Raw genomic sequence first — 19778 nt, 5'->3', positions numbered from 1 at the left:
ATGAGAAGGATAATGAATGCAAAAATGGACTTTTTAAAATTTTTAGAAAACACTTCAAATGTAAGTAGGAATATTTTTCTATTAAAATTCTAATAAAATTGAGGCAATTCTGAGTGAAAAACAACAAAATCAAATGATAAAGTTGTGAATTTAGGTTATAGTGGCTGTCTGAAATCAGACTTAGACAATTTTCACCAAAGTAGCGACAGACTTAAACTTTGGGTGGAAATCTAACCCACGACTCTGCACAAATATTTGTCTACTAATTTATGATAACAAAATATCGAAAGGAGGGCACTGTAGCGCAGAGGTTAGCATGTCTACCTATGACGCTGAACGCCTGGGATCGAATCCTTGCGAGATCATCGGAAAAAATTTTCACAGGTGGTTTTCCCCTCCTAATGCTGGCAACATTTGTGAGGTACTATGCCATGTAAAACTTCTCTGCGGAACGCCGTTCGGACTCGGCTATATAAAGGAGGCCCCTTATCATTGAGCCTAAACATCAGACAGCACTCATTTATATGTGAGAGGTTTGCCCCTGTTTCTTAGTGGAATGTTCATAGGCAAAATTTCCATTTTACAGAATTTTGAGCAATCTCAAGCAAGGTTAACTCCTAGCCACTGCGTCGGAAGGTCCAACGACCTTATACTTTTGCCACACCAAAAGCAAAAAAATTGCCAAACAAATGAAAATTGTAAAATTAAAATAATCTTCGCCCACCAAAGGCCTTGAGCCGTCGCTACTGTGCACTGAAATATTGATTCTCCGACTTTTAAATATCCGATCCAATTTTACAACTTTTTAAGGAAACGTTGCCTTTGGTGAAAAATATTTTCTTTTATATTAAGGATTTTTTATTTTTAACGGTAGGTTAATAAATCCTTAACCTTGAGTTTTGTTATTAAAGACAAAAATCTAAAATGAAGGTCAAAATATCGTTGAAGTTAGGAAATTGACTTTGGGACAAGACAATAATGAACCATAGTCAAAGACTCATAACAGCCTTACTAATAGGAGAGTCTTTAAATGTTTAATATTTTTAGGTTAAGACCCTAAGTTTAAAAAAAGAATTTTTCAAAAAATATCATTGGACAGTTATCTATGATGTAAAACAGAAATCAATTAGCGATCAAAATTTGAAACGAATGTCCATGTCCGTAAGTAAATAGGGAATTCAATTTAACGATAGCATCTTTTTTTTGTTTTGGTTCTTTGGTTCCGGTTTGTGTGGTGTCATTGCTGTCACGAGAAGCTTAGCTGTGAGCTACCGGGCGTCCATAGGTTGCGGAAAGTGGAGTGCTCCATAGGGAGTAGCTGCAACGGCTGTCGCGTACAATCAACGGTATCGAGCGGAGAGTCTCAATGAGAGGCCGGACGGCAACGACTCTCGCACAAATACTGAGTGACTATGATGATCGATAAGGACAAGGCGAGTTATTGGCGCCTTTAAATAAGAATTCGCCCCCTTGTTCCCGTGGCGATCGGTTCTTTGGACCGGAAAGAGCAAGCTCACCCACAGGAGTTTGACGAGGATCGCCACCTCCACATGAAAATGTGGCTACAACAACAACAACAATTTGAGTCTATTTTTGTTGTTGTAGCAGTGTGTTGTACACTGAGGCGGCAGCCCTTGTCCATAAAGGAATTTATCGTGTCAATCCGGTACTTACAACCGGCTGCCATGGGAATGTGAGTCAGTTGTGATAACACATTAGCGGCAGACTTTAGCATCCTGGTGGAATTCAATACCTGGCACACTACTGTGGTAAAGCGGAATAGACTTAGACCCATTGATAAGTATACGAATCGACTTAGTATCTCTTTCTGCTTCGATTTAGTTAAGTCTGCTTGTTTGTCTGTCAATCCATGTTAATGCGTGTACAAAATACGGTTCGATTTGTACTAATATTACAATAAAATTATCGCTTGTTATTAGATCCTCACGAAATTTAACACAAAGGAATCTTTTTTATCATTTTTCCAAAAACGCCAGATTTCGAAAATGGGTGCGGCGATAATAATTTAAGTCAAAAATTTGGTATCCAAATTTGGATACCAGCTCAATATGAAACTCGAAAGAAAGATATATGGTTGTTGAAAACGAATCTGATATCCACTTTCGACGAAAATCAAATTTTGACAAAATTTTCTATGAAATAAAATTTCGACGAGAATTTATATTTTTTTTTTTTTTTTTTTTTTTCAATTTCAATTTGAATTTTATTGAGTAACAAATTGTTTCCATACATAACAAATAATCCCCGCGAAGCCGTGGCTTGTATGCAGGTTTTATAAAAGACAATGTATAAAAAAATTAATTAACAAATTTGATTCTTAGTTCATATTTTACAATATTATTTAAATTTTTCGCTTCATTGCGAGTTTAAGAAAAATTGTTTAATATTTTTTCTTCTCTTAATTTTGTTTTGTATGCTAAAAATTTCCATTGGCAAGGCGTTTAAAATGCTGGGTAATTGTACTTCAATCGAGTTCTTGCCATATTTGTTATTGAATCTTGGCGTTTTAAATCTTCCTTCAGCTCTTCTTCTCGTATTATGGGAGTGACTGATAGGCTCCAAAAAATTTGCGTCTTCGAATTCCTTGATTATTGTTGTTTTATAAATGTTCTTGATGGTCATTATATTTTGAATTTTCATGAACTCCTTTATTGTCTCTTCGGGTGTATTATAATTGATCTGATTTTGTCGGACGGAAGTGTATCTTTGGGTGAGAGTGGAGGCGTATTGTAAGTGATTGCGGGGTGAATTGGCTGATTTATTTTTCATTAATATTTTAATTAGCCTATCTTGAGACTTTTGTAGTGTATTGCAATGAGAAGAGTTTCCATATGCTGTAATGCCGTGACGTATGTAGGATTCCGCTAATGAGTAGTACGCCTGTTTGGTTACGTGTATTGGCGCACAATTATTTAGATGATAAAGCACATAGGAGACTTTTCTTAACTTTTTATTCAGGTTCAGAATATGTTCCTTCCAGTTAAAATTATGGTCAACCATAACTCCAAGGTATTTATATGTACCAACTACCTCGATTATTTTATCGCATGTATCATTTGCAAATGTTGTAGATAGTTGTTTCTTATGCAGGCAGTCATTGTTATGAAACTTTATGTTTATGTCACACGTTGGAATGTGAGGCTGTTTAATATGCATTAGCTTGGTTTTGTTCGCATTGATGATTAATCCATTGTCATGGCACCATTTTGTTATGTTGTAAAGCTCATTTTGCATATTCTCTACTGCTCTCTCCAAATCATTGTGCGCAACAATTATAGCCGTATCATCAGCATAGGCAAATATTTTGCTGCAGTTGGCTTGTCTAATCATTTCGTTTGCATATATTAGGTATAGTATGGGCCCGAGTTTTGATCCTTGAGGAACTCCATAATGCAAATCCTTCTCCTGGCTCAGATGTTCATCAATTTTGACTCTGTATTTTCTGCAGTACAAGTAGTTTTTGATCCATTCAAGGCAGTTTCCTCGTATGCCAACTCTTTCCAGTACATCAAGAAGTTTTGCATGTGATAAGGTGTCGAACGCTTTGCTAAAGTCAACAAATAGTACGAGGCAATGCATTTTTGTATCTAGACATTTATTTATATATGATGAAAAGTGACCCAGTAGTTGGTTAATATTTCGTCCTTTTTGGAAACCATATTGCTGCTTGCTTATAATCTTATATCTGCACAAAAAATCGTTCATCCTTCGTACAACAATTTCTTCCAGTACCTTTTCGATCACTGGTAGAATAGATATTGGTCGATAATTGTTATAGTCAGTTTTATTTCCATTTTTATATATAGGCCTTACAAGTGCAGTTTTAAACATATTGGGAATTACGTTTTCATTTAAACTGGAGTTTACAATGTTGGTTATTATTGGTGCAAATATTTCTGCATTTTTTCTAATATCCACCGGTCGAATCCCATCAAAGCCGGCTCCTTTATTGGAATTAATGTTTTTAATTATATTTAAAATTTCAGTTTCATTGGTTTGTTCCATAAAAATTGTATTTTGGGCTCTTATTACTTGAGAAAAGTTTGTTTTTATATCACAGTCATGAAGAATATTTTGGACATTTGCTTTAAATTGTATAGCGAATTCTTCGGTAACTATTTTTAGGTCTATATTTTTGAAGTTTCTCTTTATGACTTCATCCACATTGTGAGTTTTTTTCCCGATAATTTCATTTATTAATGACCAGGTACCACGCATGTTTTTTCTATTTTTTATGAATTCCTTCATCCTGTATTCATTTTTGGCATTGTTTATCATTTGGTTAAGTTTGTTGTTGAATGATTTATATTCTCTTTCTTTTTCTAAATTGTTTCTGTTTTTTCTATGCCGTTGATAAAGTTTGTCTTTCATATCGCAACATTTCAAAATTTGGTCACTCAGCCATGGATAATTGTTTCTTTTTTTGATTTTTTTTGACATTTGGGTCGAGTTTGAATATATTTCTTTGAATTTGAGATACATACTTTCAAATTTTGCGTTGCAGCTTTCATTTTGATTAATTATATTCCTCCAATCTGTTTTTTTTATAAGATCATTTACTTTTTTAGAATTAACTGAAAAAAATTTAGATGGCTCCTTGCTAATGCTTGCATTTCCCTTCGCTGTGCATTCGCTGCTTATAAATTGGTTGTTGTCGACTCCCATACATCCGAATAGGGAGTAGTGATCCGAAATAGTAGTGAGTATAACCGATGCGCTAGCTGATGGTATGGATTTGGTTTTACGTATAAATAGGTGGTCAATGCACGTACCTTTATTTTTGTTTACCTCTTCTCTTGTTATGTTGGTAACCATGCATTCTAAACCATAAGCGGACATCATATCCAAGTAAGATCTAGTGGTTTTGTTTATTTCTGCGGCTATATTAATATTCATATCACCAATTATTATTAAGGCCTGATTTTTATGAATTTCTTTAATACTATGTTCCAACTCATCTATAAACAATCTTGTGTTTTTACTTGGAGGGCGATAGATAGATAGAATAGATAGTTCTTTATTGCCAATCGATATGTCTAGTCGAATTGATTCATAATATTGGGTAGTAAGATTCATTGTGATGTACTTTAAGTTTCGTTTCACATATATGGCTATACCACCGCCAATACCCTCTCTGTTAAGAAAGGTGCCATTGAAATCATTAATATTAAAAAGGTCATTTTCATCATCTGCAATATTTGTTTCGACGAGTATAATTAATTCAATTGAATCGATGATTTTATTTATGTTGGCCAAGAAGGTTGAGAAGTTTTTTCTTAACGATCTAATGTTCATATAAATAAATGAAAGTGGATACTTCAAATAAAACTCACTTATTTGATTGTAATTATAAATTAATTCAGTATTATTGTATTATATGAAACTCAAATTTTGACGAAATTTTCTATAAAACTCAAAGTTTGACCAAATTTTCTATGAAACTCTTTATCCTTGCGAAATTTTCTATGAAAATCAAATTTCGACAAAATTTTCTATGGAAATCAAATTTCGAAGAAATTTTCTATGAAAATCAAATTTTGACGATATTTTCTATGAAAATCAAATTTCGACAAAATTTTCTATGAAAATCAAATTCCGACAAAATTTACTATGAAAATCAAATTTTGACGAAATTTTCTATGAAAATCAAATTTCGATAAAATTTTCTATGAAAATCAAATTTTACCGAAATTTTCTATGAAAATCTAATTTCTAATCAAATTTCTACGAAATTTTCTTTCAAAATCAAATTTCGACGAAATTTTCTATGAAAAACAAATTTCGACGAAAATTTCTATGAAAAACAAATTTCGACAAAATATTCTATGAAAATCAAATTTCGACGAAATTTTCTATGAAAATCAAATTTCGACAAAATTTTCTATGAAAATCTAATTTAGACAAAATTTTCTATGAAAATCAAATTTCTACGAAATTTTCTTTCAAAATCAAATTTCGACGAAATTTTTTATGAAAAACAAATTTCGACGAAAATTTCTATGAAAAACAAATTTCGACAAAATTTTCTATGAAAATCAAATTTTCTAAAAAATCAAATTTTGACGAAATTTTTTTATGAAATCAAATTTTGTATAAAAATCTAGTTTTGACGAAATTTTTTATGAAAATCAAATATCCTGCAATAAAATCTCAATAAAATCAAATTTCGACAAAATTTTCTAGCAAATAAAATTTGGATAATATTTCTTTAGAAATCAACTTTCGACAAATTTTGTTATGAAAATCAAATTTCGACAAAATTTTCTATTTTTTTTCGACAAATGTTCGACAAAATTTTCTAGAAAATCAAATTTTGACAAAATTTTCAATGAAAATTAAATTTCGACAAAATTTTTGTTTGAAAATTAAATTTCGTCGCTTTTTTTTTGAAAATCAAATATCGACGGAATTTTCTATGAAAATTAAATTTTGACAATATTTTCTATTAAAATCAAATTTTGATGAAATTTTCTATGAAAATTAAATTTCGATGATATTTTCTATGAAAATCAAATTTCGATGATAGTTTCTATAAAAATTAATTTTGACGAAATTTTGTATGAAAATTAAATTTCGTCGATATTTTCTATGAAAATCAAATTTCGATAATATTTTCTATGGAAATCAACTTTCGACAAATTTCGTTATGAAAATCAAATTTCGAAGAAATTTTCTATAACAATCAAGTTTGACCAATTTTTTTATAAAAATAAAATTTCGAAGAAAATTGCTATGAAAATCGAAATTTTAACGAAATTTTCTATGAAAATCAATAGTTGACAAAATTTTCTATGAAAATCAAATTTTGACAACATTTTCTTTGAAAATCAAATTTTAACGAAATTTTCTATGAAATCAAATTTCCACGAAATTTTCTATAAAAATCAAATGTCCACAAAATTTTCTATGAAAATCAAATTTCGACAACATTTTCTATGAAAATCAAATTGTGACGAAATTTTCTATGAAAATCAAATTTTGACAAAATTTTCTATGAAAATCAAATTTCGACGAAATATTTTCAAAAATTTATCTTCTAGAAAATTAAATTTCAATGAAATTTTTTATTAAATTTAAATATCTAAAAATTTTTTGTGAGAATTAATTTTGCCTCAATCAAGCTTGACAAATTTGCCCATGAGAATATGAAAACATTTTTCAATAAAAATATTTATAGACTGAATATTTTTATCTTTTATCTGAACTTTATCTTTTTATCCCAGAACTTCATGGATTTATTTTCATTTAACTCTGAGAAACGTCATAAACACATGTCTTCCACAACAACATCTACAACAACGACTACGACAATGCCTCCTAAAAATGCTGACACTGATACCACCGAGAATACAACATCATCTACAATGCTAGAAGCAACAGATAATCCTGAAGAAACAACGGAATCGGAACCTTGGTAAACATATGTTAAATTATTTGTAAGAAAAATTAAAATTATTTTAATTATATGTAGTTAATAAAACCAAATAAAAACATTTTTAGACTTTTTCACTTGATTAGTTTGAGATTCCTTTATTCCACAAATATCCCACATTATGGAATAATGGAATAAAGGAGATATTTTTCACTAGGCATAAATGTTATCCGATTAAAGTTTTAACTCTTTGAGATTCCATTGCAGGATATTGTCCGGCTTTAGACCATTGTTTAGTGCTTTCTATTCAAAGAATAGTATAGCAAAAAAACATTTAAAAAGAAGCATTTGACTGGTTTCCTTTATCGCGATTTAATTTCAACCAAGAAAAATCATCAGAAGGAGATGTCAATTGGATGTCTGCTTTACAACTTACTCTAGTTGGAATGGTTGTAAACCACCAGGATCCATTTGACATCTCCTTCTGACGATTTTTCTTGGTTGAAAATGAAATCGCGATAAACGAAACCAGTCAAATGCTTCTAGCAACAACACACTTTTTGCTCCTTTTTTAAATGTTTTTGAATAGAAAGCACTAAACAATGGTCTAAAGCCGGACAATAAGATTTTAAGACCAAAAAAAGAAAGCGCAAACAGACTGTTTTAACTCATTGATAAGACTTCTAAGAGTTTAGTCCGAAAGCAGGGCAATCCCGTTCAAATGTTAAGTACACAAAAGTATACTACGCACTTTAAAAACAAGAAAATTTATAAAAAAAAATAAATGTCTTCAAATTGTATATATCTTCTTATAGCTTTCTTCGTTTCATCTTATAATCCGAAGCCACACATTTTTTTAGGCAACTTATCATTAACACTTTTTAAATGGCGTAAGTGTAACTAGAACTACATTGACAGTTTTTGCCAATCACAAACATAATGTTCCAAAATTTACCAGGATTAGTGGCAAAAGTATTAAATCCTTTTTAGCTTAAAATGTCCATTGAATGTTATAAGTATTTAGCAATTTCCCAATACTGTTTCTATCTTCAATCATTATTTGAATAGATTTCATAAAAATATCCAATTTATAGGCTAACAAATATGCTCTTAACTTATCATCATCTCACTTACCGAAGTCTTTGAATGACATGTATTACTAAACGTTGGAACATTTGCCGAACCATTTGATTGGGACATTGTATTAAAACTTGAACGGGCCACCACGGTTCCATAGACATATGGGTCAAAAACCATTCGCAAGCTTCTTGACTGGCATTAAATTGTTTGGTCAACAGCTCCACCCATGGCACCATAGTGGGCTAAACAATAAATTAAAGAAATAACCATAATAAAATGAAACTTCTATAGTAAGTATCAAGACAAGCAATACCTTTTCTTTGGCGTGTATAAATGTTTCAATGAAAAATGAAACCGATAATTTGGCAGCCATACAGGTAACATCTTGCTGAGCTATTAGCGTCTGCGGTATATGACCGCAAATTTGCCACATAAAACTAAAAAAAAAAAAACAACAAATAATGGCAATTTTATGCTTTTTTAAAAACTCTTTTGCATCACTCACTTGAAATAGGTGTGCTCAAAAATGTTACGATCCTGAAGAAATTGTCGATTATCTTGCCATATCCAATCTTCCAATTCTTTGCTCAATTGAGGCCTAGTAAAGTGTTCTGCCATTTTATGCGCTGCCGATGAAGTCGCAGATGTAGATGCTGACCCCATAGAGGTGGATGGAACTTCTGTTTCAAATTCTTTTTCTTTCTCCTCGGCTTTACTACTACTATCACAATTGTTTTTGTCTAAGTCTTCTGTCACAACCTCCATTTTGGTGGGCCCATCTTTGTCTTCTGGTTTGTCTGAGGACGCCACATCTTTAGGCTTCTCTGTAGCAGATTCATTCGTTGTTTTTATGGGAGATTTTGCCAAAGTGGGAGAGGCTAAGAGATGGGCATGCTTCTCCTTTAAATGTTCAGGCAAACGTCGTTCATAGAACAACATGTATGCTGAATTGGTTTTCTCAAAACTAAAATCTAAATATTTTTCTGTGACCGAATCGTAGGTTTTACTCTGCAAACAAAATTGGTCAAATTGTGGGATAACATCAAAAGAATCCTTCCTTATACTTACCGTCATTTCTCCGCCAAAACATTCGGCTGCTATTTGTGATGGATCGAATGGTTTCACCTCTGCATCGTTGAAAAGGAACCAGCGATCGTGTTGCATGGCAGACTTGTTACGTTCCTTAATAAAACTGTAATAGTGGCCTCCATCAGCTGTGCCAGTGTGAACAGTAACACCAACAAGTTCATATCTACAAAAATTTCATTCCCGTTGTGCATGTCCATTTTGCTAAACACTCTAAAAATACTCACTCTAAGCATTCCTCTAAATCATCTTCCAATTCACTGCCTTCGCCCTCAGCTTTGCGTTTTTCGCGTTCCTCTGAAACACAACACCATTAGCTTATGCACCTCTTATTTGGAAATCTTCCACCGACTTACCCTTATACTGATGCGGCATCAATGATTTCTCCACATAATCAGACATATTTAAACGCATGGGAAACGAAAAGTGGGTATTCACCTTCTCCTTTAGCATGGTGACCATGTTGAACGTATACCGCATAGTGTTGAAACACAAAATCTGTGGCAACTTTTTGAAGCAGGCTCGCTTTTCAGCTCTCACTTTTTTGCCACACTGCGAGCAGGTGTACATGTTGTCTCCCTCTAAGGTGTCTTTGACCGTAACCTCATCTAAGGACTCTTGCAGATTACGCATATCTGCTACCTGACAACGTACTGTGTAAAATTCCTCGGCTGTTCGTGAGACATGATCACAATCCAACGACACAACATTGTTGCTAAGTGTACCACAAAATAGACGCTTGACTAAATCCTTTAGATCGGGAGTCATCTCTTCCAATTTCGATACAAGATCTATAAAGAACTCGGCCATGTCTTTTTGTTCGCCAGTGTTTAGAGGCTGATGATCCATTTGATATACTCTGCAAAATGAACGGGGATTGTAAGCTTTGCGTTCGGATTCCAATAGGTAGGCAAACATTCGTTGGAGTTCAAGTAAAGTTGGAGCATGCTTTTGTGCTTTTCCGGGTGGTACACGCAGTACCGCTGCCCTCGCTTGTGGCATCATATACAAATGCTGTATGCAGGAAGCCATGTAACAAGTAGCCCCCAAATTTGTTAATCCCACGTAGCCACACTCAGAACGGCCCTCGTCTCTGGGCCAATAGTCCCAGGGATATGGTGGCTTGGGACCTGGTGTATGTTGTGCCAGTAGCTTCTGATGCAAAAATGTATAGTTCTTGGGACAATTTTTACACAACTCCACCAATAGATCATATGCCGCTGCTCTAGAGGTGGCCGATTTACACTTGGGTTTTTGGCGATTATTCGGCGAAGGCATGTCAAACAAGAACTCAAATATTTGCTCTATGAATTGTATGGCCTTTGGACTAAATTTGAAAGTGGGGTCGTATTTTACTAAATTCGACATGAGATTTATGAGGCCCACCAAACCGTCGTCCTGCATACCATAACGTGTTTCGTAGAATTCTCGAGTCAATATGCTTTGGGCCACAGATTGGCACAACTTTTCAATGTCAATAGCATCCTCATTGAAGGAAGAAGACTCCAAGGAGGATTTTACCATTTCCGGTGACAATGTGTCTACTAATCGAGCTAATAGCCAGAAATAATCACGACAGGCTGGTCCATAAGGTTCCTTACCATCATCACTCAACATATAAGGGTTGTGATGGTTGTACGATGTCATCTTTTCTGCCACAGGCAGGAAGGATATTAATTTTCTCAGTAATGGGGCAAGTAGCAGTTGATAGCTCTGAGAGTTTCCTAAACAGATGCGGTACAATCCAGCACATATTTCACGGCGTACTGCTGGCTCGGGATCTTCCAATATGAACTTTTGCACCCAATTGCAATACTCAGCATGAGCCCATAAAGAACTTCTGGCATCCGCCGAAGCATGTACAAAACTCACCATTATATTCATGGCGAATTGAACAACCTGCGCCCGACCCCAAAAACCAGTTCTTAGGTGATGATACTGATAGCTTGAAGTATTGGCCAAATAATTGCTGTAGGCCTCATCGTTCAGTATGGATGATAATCGTCTCAAACATGCATCCACCGTCATCATTTCCAGCATAAATTCCTTGGGTTTGGATATTGAAACCAACATGTCTTCGTGGAAATCTTCTTCGAAACCAAGTAACCACAAAATTCGCAAAAGACTGGCCAGGCAATCGTGACGCCATTCATTGAGCAGCTCTTTGGGATAGGAGCTTTGCTGCAACTGACCCGATATGAATATGTCGTAAAGATGCTTCAAACCACCACTACGTATAAAAGTTTCGCTCCACTTATTATCTGTTATGATGGACTTGTTGCTTGGAGCATCATCAGCTGACGACGAAGAAGTGCACTCCGACTTCTTGAGTCTCTTTGTGGTCTGTTTTACAGGACTATTTTCCTTATCATTTGTCATAGAATTTATTGAGTGATGATCGCTGTCGGGAGTATCCATAGAAGCTATGGACGAATTCAATTCCTTTTGATTTCCTAAATCGGAAGGTACCTTTTCCTTCTCATCAGCACTCAAAAGTTTTCGCGAATCATCATCTTTATTGTTCTGGGAACTCTCAGTACTGTTGCGTCTGCGAGAACCTGAGCTCTGTCCAGCACAACCTCCATTACTGGAACCCGAGCAAGAACCTGCACAATTATTTCCCGACTTTTTGGCTTTGGTCACTGTTCCTCGGTTCGAATGATCCACAGTGATAATATTGCCATTAACGCCGCCACAACATGGCGCTCCACCTCTTTGTTGAAATACGCTGTGCAATGCCAAACTTTCCACAATGTGCAGCGAATACATAAATTTCTGCAGATTACTGGGATCCAAGAGCTCGCACAGTTTCTGTTTGATCTCTTTTAGTTTATTCGTTTTCTCCTCCTCTCGTCCACTATCGTATTGGTCACACATTGTCAAATCGTTGGCCAGACTTTTGAAAGCATCCAATATTGTGGGATTTGTGGGTAAGATTGCCAAAATATCCCACACTCGCCTCGATAAGATTTGGGCTTTGGTGTGCAATTGCAAGTTATTCGGTTGTGGCTTCATATCACCCAAAGTTTGCATGAGACAAAACAATTTCTCAAAATACTTGGGTTGCAACAATAATACTGTCGGTAAACATTCTTTGGGTGGTGGCGGTTGCATTGATGGATGATCAATATTGGTTTCCTTGCGTCGAGCACCTCTGCCTCCAAGTGAGACGTATACAATCTAAGACAAAGTGAAAATAATAATTAAGATTTTCGAAATGATCTTAATTTGAGCAACATCAACTTGAGTGGATGCAACAAAATTCTCATCTTCAAGCTTATTCGATTACCTGATTATCTTTAAATCCAGCATCACCCAAAGTTCTCTCATCATATTCCGATGAAAGCTCCTGGCCTTGTGTTATAATCCTTAAAGGACCTTCGCTCAAAAGAAGTCCCAAGACTGGGGCAGACACCCCGGAACTAGAAGTGCCTTGCAGATTTTCCCACCTTTAAAGAGAAAATATTGGTAACCATCTTAACATACAGCCGTTACAAATTTCCATTTTACCATTTGGAAATTTCAGCCTTTAGATCTGCTATTAAGTCACATGCATGCATATGTAAAATAGATTTCTCCGATAGGCCAGCCGGTTGTAATATTATTCGTATGGCCGGTCCTGATCCTTCATTCTTCAAATTACTATGCGAGCCGATGCCTTGACCTTCAATAGCCCAACGCCTTAAGTGAAAAGCATAACGTCTGCGGAAGGTATCCAAGTGTGTATTAAGCAGCATTAAACCACGCTGAACACACATTAAAGCATTCTCGTCTTCGTTGTTGCTATAAAGAAATAGTTTTAATTTAGATCATTTTACAAGTCATCTTTGCTCAACTTACCATTCCAAGGCATTGGCTGCCTGCACCAGATGTTCCATGCATTGCGAAACAAACTCTTTTTCCAATCTCAGTTGCTGCCCCATATAATACATGTTTATGTATTGTATTGCGGCCAATGATACCTCCGATGTGTGAGCCCTTAGGGCTATTTTCCACAAATGAAACATGCCCACAATGTTGGAAGAATTTGTTGAAATTGCGTCCATTTGTTTTTCATAGTGAGCTATGGCCATGCGGGCCAAGCTACACAATTGTTGAAAAAGCCCCAAAGCAACCATAGAAAAGTCTTCGGGTCTTAGTTCGGGCAACTTTTTCAAATATAAATGCTGCAATGCATCCAAACCCAGAGCATGTTGATCGCCTCCTTTTGCCTGGCTTTGTAGCCAAGAGAAATAGCAATCACAGCAATCAGGGTCGTGGGCTAACCACTCCCACAAAGCATCCACCTGTTCCAAACTTAGACTGGGAAAGGAAAAAACGTCAAACTCAAGATTGAAAAAAAAAAACTAGGATTTTTTACCGAAAAGTCTTTGGTGATCCCATCGATGAAAATATGGAGGACAAAAACTGCAGACGCACCGACACCTGTGTTTTATGAGAATACAGTGCCAATTCATTTGTGCCCGACAATTGCTCTCCCGAGGCTTTGGCTACCAAAATTTCCATATGTCGCTTGGCATAGTATTTGATGTTGTTAAAGAAATGATACATCATGCGATGTTGACGCTCAGCCCACATGGTAACCTGATGGGTATCGGATGGACGAAACTGTTGGAATGAAGCAAACAGTTTTGGCAATAGACGCAACGAGACTATGACACTCTTGTTGTTAGCCAAGTTTTGTAGACAGCCTTCGATGAATTTTGTACGCAAATGGCGATCATTGCTAAAACATAGAAGAGTTGCTAAGGCCTTTTCGGCCTCCAATGCCAAAGATTCGCCAAGTTGTCCCTATAATGAATAAAAGGATTTGAAACATTTGCCATTTTTTTAATTGTTTAACAAAAACAAATATTAATAAAAGTCATAAACAACAAACTACTCTCCCCAAAATTAGGTTTGGTGAACGTTTCAAATATCAAAATTATCTTCTGTGGCAATTAAGTAAGTTATTTATATTTTAAAAGACTTTCATGCCAGTTGAGGCTACGACTTGTCTATATTGTACTTACAATTTTATCATCCTGCAGCAAATCCCACAACAGTGTATTTCCCGGCTGGCAGACATCGTTTATTTTAAAAGTTGGTTGCTGTGGTGAAATCGATGTTTTATTACATTCTTTACCCACACTTCCACTGCTGACATCCATATCCGTATCGTTGTTGTGTTTATTACCCGCCGAAGAAGTTAGCGCACCAGCTGAGGCTGCTTTAGCAGCATTTGCCTGTTGCTGCATGGCCAATAGGGATTGTTGAGCGTTGCCGGTAGCCACAGCGGCTACAGCAGCCAACGTAGCTGCCGCTGCAACATTGGCATCATTCTTTTGCATGGACATTGCAGTGTGCGCAGCTGCCATTGCAGCCGCTGCTGCAGCCAATGCAGGCGGCATACAATTGTTGTGTGATACCCTTTGGGCATGGGAGCTTACTAGCTGTGCTATTTCCTCCTCGCATGGCGACACATCCTCATCGTCGAAATCAGCTAAATTTTTCTCCGATTTATTGCTTAAGGGCGATGAATAACTTCCTTCATTCTCAGCCCCACTCAGTAATTCACTTATATGCGTTTCTGCTATAGCTCTTATATAGGGGCCTTCTCCATGTAAATGTTTTAGAACGGCAGTGGGTACTTGACCTGGATCACTGCAGTCGTCGCTGTCATTAAGGAGCTCGGCTTCACCATCATCCCCATCATCGCCATCGTCACTGGATGCTTCATCTTCACCACCATCACAGATGGCTTCCACTATTTCATAAGCTAAACGTGTTAAAGGCATGTTGCTATTATTTTTACGACGTTTGCGAGATTTTTTTCGATGTAGTGTTATATTTAAAGAGCCCTGAGGCAAATCATCTTCACTGCTAGAGTTGTCAATGATATTAACAATTCTATGGTTTTTCATTCTGCAAAGCACAAAACAGTCACCATACAAAATAGCACAAGAATCTGGCAATACTGCAATACTTACTTCATATCTACTTTGGAACTTATCATTTTTATGTCCTCTTCGGAAATTTGCTTTCCTTTCTCCTCTGTTGGATCACAAATATGACGCCTACGTCTAGCCTGTTTACAGGGTGTTACACCCGTATCCGAGGAGCATACATTCTCAATATCTATGGGACTTTTGCGAGCACTGGCCAAACTGCTGTCGTCACCATTGCCTTCATCGGAGTTACTGCCGTCCATACTACCGCTATCCGAACTTGTTGCCGTAGCATTGGCAGCCATCAATTCCTCTTCCAAACTCAGTTGGGCACTGTCCCTGGACCAAATGAGTTTCGTCAAAGCCGATGCTATGTAAATGCTCTGTTCCGTGTGCTCCTTCGGGTCCATTCGACACAGAAGCGTATACAAATACATGGCCGGCTTAGGTGCTAAATTCTTTACCAATGAAGGTAATATGTCAAAGATGGCCTTCGAGCAATGCTTAAGCTGTTGCGTTGCTTGCCATATCAACCTAATGTGTTCTTCAGTAATTTGGTTCTCCACAGCGAGGAAGTTCAAAACTATGTGAGCCTGTTTCAATACCTCCACATGCAGATTCGGGCCAAATAGATGTTGAATTATTTGATTTTCAGTCAACCAATTGCCAATTTTTTGGGCCACAACTTCGAATTCCCCAACGGTTTCAATTTCTCCGAATATGTTAATGTGGGCATTAATTTGAGTTATACCTGCAGAGAATAAATGAAAAATACACATATTAAAACGTATTTTAAGTTTTCAAATATCAATAGGAACTCACCAGCCAAACGCATTGTCAACGTGGTCGATGTAAAATACTTAAAAGCCAATGCCAAACCCTCCACATCGAAACTAACGGAGGCATCTAAGGGATCTCTTACAGCCGACCACACAAAGTCGGCCATGGCCCTTGTAGCAGCTGTTCTAAGATTTTGATCTGATAACTTACACATATACTGTAAAATTTTACTTCGCAATGGAACATATAGTTGGACTATACAGCCGTAATGAAGCCATAGTTTAATATTCGAGACGGTAGCGGTTATAGCATGGGCTGTTGTTACGGGCAAATCTGGTTGATCGAAGCACAATTTCATTGCGGCAAAGCCATTTGAATTGCAAAACAAACTTGTGTTGCGCAGCAAATGCACTGGTATATCATTATCATGCAGATCGCAGAAAATTGCCAAATGCTGAGCTTCTTCTGCGGATATGTCATCCAAACGGGCATGGGTACCATGTTTATATGCTATGTACAAGGGAAAATTGAGCAAAAAGATTTTAGAAACTAAAAGTAGTAGTTTTTCCACTTCTGGTAAAATCCATGGCTCTTCGGTATGCTGTGATACTGCAGCTGAAGAAGTTGATGATGAGGATGATGATGGTGGCGATGACGTCGCTGCGGCTCCTACGGCTGGTGGCAACGACGATGCTCCAGTAGCTTGTACGCTTTGTGGCGATGTTAATGGCAATGCTATTGCAGGAGGTGGTGGCGGCTTTTCGTCTTCACCTGAAGAACTACCGGGCTTTTCCTTAGACTTGCTGTCTTCTGCATTATCTTTCTTTGTAGTTTGGTTATTGATATTCTTATCCTTTTCGTCTATATTCTTCTCATTTTTGTTAGCGTCTTCACTTTTATCCTCCCCATGTGTGTTGGAGGATGACTGTGTTGCTTGCGTCGAAGCTTGTGCAGCTGCCTGCGCCTCCGCCGCATGAGCTGTTATCTTTTTGTAGTCCTCTATTAGACGTTTAATGTGTTTCAGGTGATGTACCGCCAGGCATATCATAGACTGTATGAGTAAATTGAATCGTTCAAAATTTTTTGCATCTCGATATAGACACATGCACTGTCTTTGGGGCCATGCTTGGATGTAACCAAAAGCAGTTTCGATTTCACTTTTATATATGATTGAATGCTTTGCATCATTGCTGGTTATTCGTGCTTCATCTGTAAAAAAAAGAGGGCATCATAAACAAAACATGTTATTTTTATATCGATTAAGAATTGAACCTCGAAACATGCCAAGAATTATCGCCTTACAATTGTAATTTTGTATGTGAAAGAAATTTGTTCAAACAATGTAAACGTGTTAGTGTAATTGGGTAGATAGTTTTAGTTTAATATCTGGATCCAGGAACTTTGTATCCTGAGTGGGATGCCCGGCAAGGTATAACTAGGAGCATCACACAGACTCGAACTTTGAGCTCTGATCTGTGTGGTGTTCATTGTTATCACGAGAAGCTTAGCTGCGAGCTACTGGGCGCGTCCACAGGTTGCGGATAGTGGAGTGCTCCCTACAAAGTAGCTGCAATTGCACTCGCGAACTAACAGCGATATCAAGCGGAGAGTCTCAGTGAGGCCGGGCGGCACCGGCTTATGCATAAATACTGAGTGCCTATGACGCTCGACATGACAAGGCGAGTATTTGGCGCCTTTAAATACCAATGATCATCATATTCTCGCGGCGAACGGTCCCTTGGACCGAAACGAGCTTGGTCACCTATAGGAGCTAGACGATGATCGCCACCTCCTCATATAGGCATGTGGCTACAACAACAAGTGGGATGCTTCCAGTTATCTGGTTGTATGTTATGTAGTCCAACGGAATGAAGAATCAAAGTCTCTGGGGTAGCTGCTGTAAAAACACCCCATTATATATAACTAGACAACATACAATTGTGTTTTCGCAAAGACAAAATCTTTGTTTACTTATGTAGATGCTCAAAATTAAAACTAGGGAGACGGCTTGACGAGGATTGCTACATGCAAATATGTGGCTACTATAACAACACAGGGCTTGTCCCTACTGCTGCTTTTGTCGCAGCTGACAATGATATGGAAAATATGTTTCAGGGGCTCATTTCATTTCAAGAACTGCTCCCTTATTGAAAAATTAGTTAAGTAAAACTAAGGTAATTTATAAGTTGTAGCCTGCAATCACAATTACTCCGTTTTTGTCCATAATGATACTACAGCTTTAGTTTTACAGCTACAGATTCGACAACCGTGGGTAGTTGCAGGTGCTATTTACTAGAGCTTAAAGACTGACTGAGAAAATATAATAAAATCATAAGTTATTGAATATGCAAGAAATGCGAAAATCGGTTGCGCCTTCTTAGTTGCAGTTTTACCGCTTAAATACCCTACATATGGTGTAATATTAGTATAGTAGTTACAATAGTATAAATCTCATAACTTTTATTAATCTCCTGAAACAGTTGAATGCGTTTCAACAATTTCATTTTCATTATTTGCAATGTGGCAATAGAGTTGAAAATTACGTTTTAATTTTTGGCCATCAAACGTCACATTGCAAAAAGGAACACTTGCATATATGTACATACTCAAATGTATAAATATTGGACATGCATAATCTAGAACTGCCTGTTCTTCCAATCGATGTTTTGCGTACATATACCATTGGAAAATAATAACATCACCGGCTTTTTCACATTAACATTCTGCATCTCAACAAAGAACACTCCAACCCCACTCTCTCTGAAACACCATCAACCGCCCGCCAGCCAGTCAGCATGTAGCCCAAAAGGTTCACCAAATCAAATTATCTTTGAATTCAACAACAACTTACACGACTCCAAAAGCTGCTGGAAATCTGAACACATATCACACATGTTTCCACTCATGGTTAGGCCTTTTGGGTTTTGCTCGATTCCACACTTCCACCGCACAGAAAATGATGACCAGAAGATTCGATCTTCTATCGGCTGGAAGTTTTTCTTTTTCTGGCCGTCTTATTGTATTCTCACTGCTGCGGGTGATGTTGGTACATTAACTTAAGTTTAGTTTTTTCTTATTTTCATTCGTTTTTTCATCCGTTTTTTGCAAAATCCATTATATGTTTTTAAATTCGCATTTGTTTGATGGTCCTATTTTCACTATGCTCTCTACAACAAGTACACTTTTTTTCGCACCACATTAGAGCTGGCAAAATATCGATGGCACTATCGATATTTTATTTATTGTCTGAATATCGATTGATATTTTTCCTATCGGTACTATCGGCAAAGTTCAAGAATAAGCGATTCGACACTGAATGTATCCTTTAAGATACATTGCGCCTAAAGAGGGCGCAATTTTCATTCGATTGGTCTAATAATTTTTACAATGACTTCTCTCATGACTTCCAACGGATTTTATTAAATTTGGTTTAATCTGTCTGTGTCTTGATATTGCTTCTATATAATCGATCTCCTGATTGCCAATACACACACAAAAATTTGTGTATGTAT

General features: G+C 36.6%; 1 protein-coding gene across 1 annotated transcript in view; it reads right to left on the bottom strand.

The window, feature by feature from the left end:
* LOC106081828 (ubiquitin carboxyl-terminal hydrolase puf) overlaps nt 1–19430 on the bottom strand; it is a 44915-nt gene extending 25485 nt beyond the window's left edge. The window contains exons 1-14 of the mRNA XM_059364039.1: nt 19118–19430; nt 16309–17475; nt 15529–16237; nt 14572–15463; nt 13920–14350; nt 13400–13861; nt 13070–13342; nt 12849–13008; nt 9916–12739; nt 9787–9856; nt 9542–9725; nt 8979–9481; nt 8787–8910; nt 8528–8715 (exon numbers count right to left, since the gene is read on the bottom strand). Coding sequence (XP_059220022.1) covers nt 8528–8715; nt 8787–8910; nt 8979–9481; nt 9542–9725; nt 9787–9856; nt 9916–12739; nt 12849–13008; nt 13070–13342; nt 13400–13861; nt 13920–14350; nt 14572–15463; nt 15529–16237; nt 16309–17475; nt 19118–19172 — 8042 coding nt within the window. The 5' untranslated portion in view covers nt 19173–19430. The remainder of the gene's footprint in view (nt 1–8527; nt 8716–8786; nt 8911–8978; nt 9482–9541; nt 9726–9786; nt 9857–9915; nt 12740–12848; nt 13009–13069; nt 13343–13399; nt 13862–13919; nt 14351–14571; nt 15464–15528; nt 16238–16308; nt 17476–19117) is intronic.
* Between the last annotated feature and the right edge of the window lie 348 nt (nt 19431–19778).

Source organism: Stomoxys calcitrans, chromosome 2 (assembly GCF_963082655.1).
Source record: "Stomoxys calcitrans chromosome 2, idStoCalc2.1, whole genome shotgun sequence".
NCBI classification, from domain to species: domain Eukaryota; kingdom Metazoa; phylum Arthropoda; class Insecta; order Diptera; family Muscidae; genus Stomoxys; species Stomoxys calcitrans.
Note: the sequence above shows the minus strand (reverse complement) of the source record. Positions and strands in the feature narration are given on the sequence as shown.